The sequence below is a fragment of the Brienomyrus brachyistius genome, chromosome 20 (genome assembly GCF_023856365.1).
Source record: "Brienomyrus brachyistius isolate T26 chromosome 20, BBRACH_0.4, whole genome shotgun sequence".
NCBI classification, from domain to species: Eukaryota; Metazoa; Chordata; class Actinopteri; order Osteoglossiformes; family Mormyridae; genus Brienomyrus; species Brienomyrus brachyistius.
The window spans coordinates 2830153-2835806 of NC_064552.1; the positions used below are offsets into that span (position 1 = coordinate 2830153).

At 45.9% G+C, this 5654-nt stretch overlaps 1 protein-coding gene across 2 annotated transcripts; it reads right to left on the reverse strand.

Moving 5' to 3' along the window:
* Positions 1 to 513: 513 nt before the first annotated feature.
* On the reverse strand, positions 514 to 5432 carry LOC125715994 (galectin-3-binding protein A-like). Of its 2 annotated transcripts, none has more exons than XM_048988189.1 (6): positions 5314 to 5432; positions 3915 to 4007; positions 3217 to 3408; positions 2811 to 2942; positions 2267 to 2540; positions 514 to 1944 (listed from the first exon to the last, which is right to left on the reverse strand). In XM_048988189.1, the coding sequence occupies exons 2-6, from the start codon at positions 3970 to 3972 to the stop codon at positions 897 to 899; spliced, it is 1704 nt and encodes a 567-aa protein (XP_048844146.1). In that variant the 5' UTR covers positions 3973 to 4007; positions 5314 to 5432; the 3' UTR covers positions 514 to 896. The 2 variants fall into 2 exon arrangements, with proteins under 2 accessions (XP_048844146.1, XP_048844147.1); XM_048988190.1 differs by having other exon boundaries at positions 3915 to 3981; positions 5314 to 5370.
* Positions 5433 to 5654: the final 222 nt, after the last annotated feature.

A 5654-nucleotide genomic window follows, 5' to 3' on the forward strand; every position in this document is an offset into this window, starting at 1 on the left:
GGTGGATGAATGTTCTGGGCATTTCTGAGCAGGTCCACACACTGAGAATCACTGCGAGTCACTGAAAATTAGCTGGCTGCTGGTTTAGTGGCATTGCCCTTCAGCTACCACTGAAGTTATGAAGAAGAGAGAACTTCACTGTAATGTATCCTTGGGGTTTTCTTTGACTTTACGCTTTCAAGAGCATCCCAGCTGATGACTGTACAGGGGTACAGAAGGCTAAGTTTAAAAATATGGCTTTGAGGTTCCTCTTTCTGTCAGATTTGGTCCTCTGGGGTGTATGTGGGCATGTGTGTGTGTGCGGCCGTGCGAGTGTGTGTGGTGGGAGGGGGTATGAATCTGCGTATGTCTTGCTATAGACTGGTATTCCCTCCCCTATTTAGCAAAGGCTCTAGAATGATGGTGACCTTGTTCTGGATAAGTGGCTATGGAAAGTGACCAGATGACCAAGCGTGTTACGCTGCTATGCTGCATTATAAGGAGCTACGGAAAACAGCAGAAAAACCCAGACTATATGAGCAGCCCAAGGCAACTTTATTTACTCAGAAACACAGTAAAATCTTTGAAAGTGCTGTAAACAATCTATTGAAAAATATGTCTGTTCTCGATGTATTACAGAAAGCTTTGGTAAAGAATTATTTTTTGATAACACCGATACTGATTTTGATAGCAAATAGAAAAATCAAGTGTTTTTATTAACCATCAGTAAATGATTATGTTTTAGTCTAAAATGTTCATATTTTAAGTGGTATATAACATAAAAACCATTGGTAGAAGTTTAAAGAGTTACTGTTTAATTTAGTAGATGAAAAGATCACCGCAAACAGAGAATAGGCGCGAAGAACAGCAGGCTTGATATGCATGTGTGCCCAGACAATGGCATTCACTGTAAACCACTACATTTTATATTCGGGACGAATGACGAATTGGAATGAATATTGGTTAGCAAAACAGGGGTAGGTCTGTCCCGTCGTGCTGTTGGCCGGGAGGTACACCATGTTGTCCTTGAAATCTTGAACGTGGAAGATGTAACCACTATCACACACCATGACGACCCTGTTATTGTAGTCGATTCCTTCATTATTCTGCACATAACTACTGGGGTAGAGCCGGGCTGCTAGGCCCGAGTTACAGGTATACCCTCTGAGTGCACATTCCTCTGTGGAAAAGTAGATCTCCACTGTCCAGGTCACCATGTTATTCTGGAGAAGAACATTGTTAAATACGGGGGTTGTGAAAGACCTGCTGAAGACATTGTTCCAACCATTATAGGGGTTGTTGTAGGGGTTTTGCTTGTAATTGCTGATTTCTGTGGCACTGATCGTGTAACCCCATGGGCTTCTGGTGTAGGTCCTGGGGGAGAACCTCACATCCACACTGTCCATGTGTGTCTTCAGCTTCTGGAATGACAGGACGTGGAATGGGTAGCCTTCCACCATGTCCGCATCGTAGAGCACCGTGTACTTCTTGTACATGTCTGAGGTGAACTGGAGATCATACAGAGTGTCGGCCGAGATCATGGAGAAGCGGATGTTGCCCAGTAAGGCGGCCACGGTGCTGGGCCCGGTTTCATTTCCCGTGGCATTGAACCAGCTCTCCAAGGCATTTAGCAGGAAGGGTTCATCTGGCACTATCAAGTCAGAACGGGACAGGAGAGCCTGCAAGGTCTCCGTGGACAAAATGCTCCAAGCTGTGGAGTTGATCAGCGCCTCACAGTTCCAGGCCAGGTACTGCAGACAGACCTCCTGTAGCACTCGGTCACCAGTGCGGACCCCGTCGTCATACATGGACAATGGGGACCCAAAGGTATCGTCCTCGGGCAGCAGCCAAGGATAGAGGCGAGCTGAATCGGCCTGCAGCTGCTTTACCCCGAACTCTGATGCCATCTGGTGGAGGCACAGGACTGAGGCGATGGTTATACCGATCTGTCTGGTATACAGATACCTGGAGACAATACAGATTTCACTCTTTTTGGTTACTTTGATTCATTTCAATACAACCAGCATGTGGATGCGGCGATATAAGTGTAGTTTGCTATACTAACCACATCCAGTACAACTAATACATCTATATGATATTTGATATGTATTCTGTAAAATAAACGGATGGATAAAGTGAAAAAAGATTTGAATTGATCTAAATGATGTGGAAGCTCCAGTTGTGTCTTATATTTGACATACTAAATGTGGACCCAGGATTACTTGAGGCTAAAATTAAGCTAAAAGACTGACCAGCTGGAAGCCTGGCAACATGGAGGAAAACCAACCTGAGGAAGCTGGAGACGTAGGGACGACAGGCCGAGCTGACCAGCATGGTGAGGTTGCTGGATCTCTGCATGGGGCTGATGAAGGTGAAGTCCGGGTCCAGCGAGAGGATGAGGCGATGGGTGCAGAAGGTCTCGTCTGCTGGGTCCCTGTTGGGACTCTGTACCACAATGTTGACGTCGCAGCCAGTGCCGCTGTCCCAGAGCTTGCCCAGCTTCTGCGACAAGTTCAGGCCGTCGTCCACAGCATAGACGTGCACGTTGTTAAGCGCAGTATCTGCAAAAGAGAAACATCTAGACTATTATCCTCAACAGTGGTGTTTACCGCCACTTAAACCACATGTTTGTGTGTGGCCCCCGAGGATTGAAGTCCCTCCTGTTGGCCACAGTCACTACACTGGGGGGGGCGGGAGGCCCCGAAGTGACCTTTTAAACGCGTGTCCTGGCCAAGCCGTCCAAGCTTGTCCTGCAGTGTTATGTCACGTCGATGAACTATAATGACTGCTGGGATTCTGCTTCCATCAGACACGGGCCGTTGGGACCGTACCTCGCTCACAGACGACCCCTGCGTCCTCGCTGTGGGTACAGTCAGAGACCCCCCAGCCTTTGAAGCAGCAGCTGGGCAAGTCACTCTCGTCCCCTGTGCACTCCATATCGTCCAGCCAGATTGGCCCAGATCCTGCCCAACGTATAACACCAACACATATGTTAACTAAAATCGTCTAAATACAACCTTGATTCACTTCCTTAATATATAATTTAGCAAGGCAAGCATGCTCAACTACTGGTCCCCTGTTAGTTTTATGATTATATATATATATGACCATGTGTGTGTGTGTGTGTGTGTGAACTAGAACTTCAGCACTTATTGACTAAGCGTGGAAATTTCACCCTGCCCCCTAGTGGTCAAATGTGGGAATTAGCAGAATGTCAGCAAAGTGGGTCAGGCTCACCTTGGCCATACTTGCCACCCGAGACTGCGGACAGAGCGCCAGGGAGACCGAGCTGGCGACATACCACCTGTGCCTCAGCTATTCCCCAGCCGTCGTCACAGACCGTCCCCCACTGCCCACCGTAGAACACCTCCACGCGGCCTTCGGAGGACAGCTGGCCCCCCACCAGCCTCACATCCCCATCCCTGGCCCCTGTCAGGCGGTAGGTAGACAGACACAGTCAATCGGCTTGTTGGCAACCGAGCAACAGTTCAAATAAACCCTGCCTTTGGTCCAACCCCTCCGGCAGGGATGGACATGACTATCGAAGTCGGTGACTGATTTCCACACAGGAGACACCCAGGTCTCACAGCAAGACTTTGGCTGGACAGGGCAAGGATCCCTGTGACGATCTTGAAAGCGAAAGTCTCTGAAGCGAATGGGAAATATCTTAAACGTGTTCTCAGCCATTTAAACCCGACTGAACTACAGCATGACAGCTGTGTGTCCCTGAGGAACCACAGGCCACCTGAGCAGAAGCATTGCCGAAACGAAAGCGACTGTGAATGAACCTGACGGCCAAGAAGTTATACATTCCTCCTGTGCTTCATGTCATATGCATGACCGGGTGGTATTCTAATTATTTTTAGGGAAAATGAAACCCCGTGTGTTTTCTAGAACAATCCTGATGCAAGGCTTAACATTGGGACCGCGCTTACCTGCAACCAAACTGAGGGCCGCCAGGAACAGCAGGAAGCAGTCAGTCCAGGCGCACATTGTCCGTGTCTTGAAGACGAGAGGTCACTTAGTGTCTTAGATGGAAATGAAAAGCAAAGTATGTTTGAAGGTGGGGGCCATAGCGGTCGGCACTGTGGCCTCACCTTCAGGCCTGGGGGCTGCAGGCAGGCATGTGTCATTAGATTCCCCCCATGTCTACTCAGGTTTACTCTCTCAGGCCAAAAACCTGGAGGGAAAGTGGTGTCTCTGTATGGCCTTTGGTGTGTGTGTGTGTGTGTGTATGTATGTATGTGTGTGTGCATGCTTGTGCCCGCGTGTCCTGCAATGTACTCGATATGCATCACACGCATGACGACCTTGCACTGCATAAGAGATTTTGAAGGTCAGCAGATATTTAAAAAACATCTTTTAGTAGTGAAGTGCAAGTGATTAGCACACAGTGTGCCACCACAAAATGTGTCCTCTGCGTTTATTCTATATGTGACGCCGTGATATAGCAGGCGGCAGCTAATTCGACGCCCTGGGAGCAGTGCTTGGGGGCGGTCCCTCGCTCAGGGTATCTCAGTGGCACTTTGCTGGTTGGGGATTCTTTCGATTACAAGTGGCACCACCGCCCTCAAGTAAATCTTTTGGCTTCGAACAATTTAGTTTCATTTAAAACGAAACGAATAGTAAGTAGCAAATCTTTTAAAATAAAATAGGAGTGCAGCATTAATAACAAATTAGTGTTATGCTACTTAGAAAATGGCAACAAAAAAATACACAATGTATTCAGATAAATGGTGAATAAGAGTGAAGTGAGGTCAGGGAATCGAAGGAGTACAACCTCAACATCCAAATTTTCAATGATGTAAGATTATAACATTAATTAGGTATCCGCTAAATTGGTAAGTTTACGTAAACAATGTAAAACGATTATATAAGGGTAATAAAATCATTTTACTAGTTTTATACAACTGGAAACAGACGGAAAAATAGTTGGTCAATTTTGTGATCCGTTCTACATCTTCGGTCAGCGTAGCGTTTAATGATTAGGCGCATCAAACACCTTTCACTAAAATTAGGCAACAGCAAAAATATAGAAGCAAATTTTAATGTGAAGATTTTAATCTTTACGTACATTTGCAAATTATCGTTTTGCATTTGATGACACCCTAACTAAAATGTACCTTTATGTTGGAATTATTTTATTATTGATTTAATCATGCTGTCGCGTAACATAAACCAGTTATAGAATACGCATTTGCGAGTTATGTGCAGTAGCAAAGTCAATAATAGTAAATACTATAATTGGTATATTTATATATTTATTATTATTAACATTTATTAATAACCATAAACTCCCAATCCGCGGAAAGAACATTATCGTTTGCTTCTTACCGTTTTCAGTAGTTCGGAAGGGAACTGCGTGCTTCTTCTTCTTAGGCTGCCCTATTTATCCTGTCCATGCCAGCCGCCTCCCCGTGAATCGAATATACCCACACAATACACAGTCACAGGTTTCATTTTCCTGAGAAATGCAAACTTAAAACGCTCACACACCTGGCTTACATCCCGCTACAGACATTCCTTTCTGGGTTAATGTGGCGAACATCATCCTCCGACGACACTGGTTATAGCCTTCCAAGTATATAAACAAATTTGTCCCAGAAGAAATAAATTGATTTCCCATTACGATAATACACCTGTCCAACTGCTGCCTGCAAGAAAACTGCCCGTCA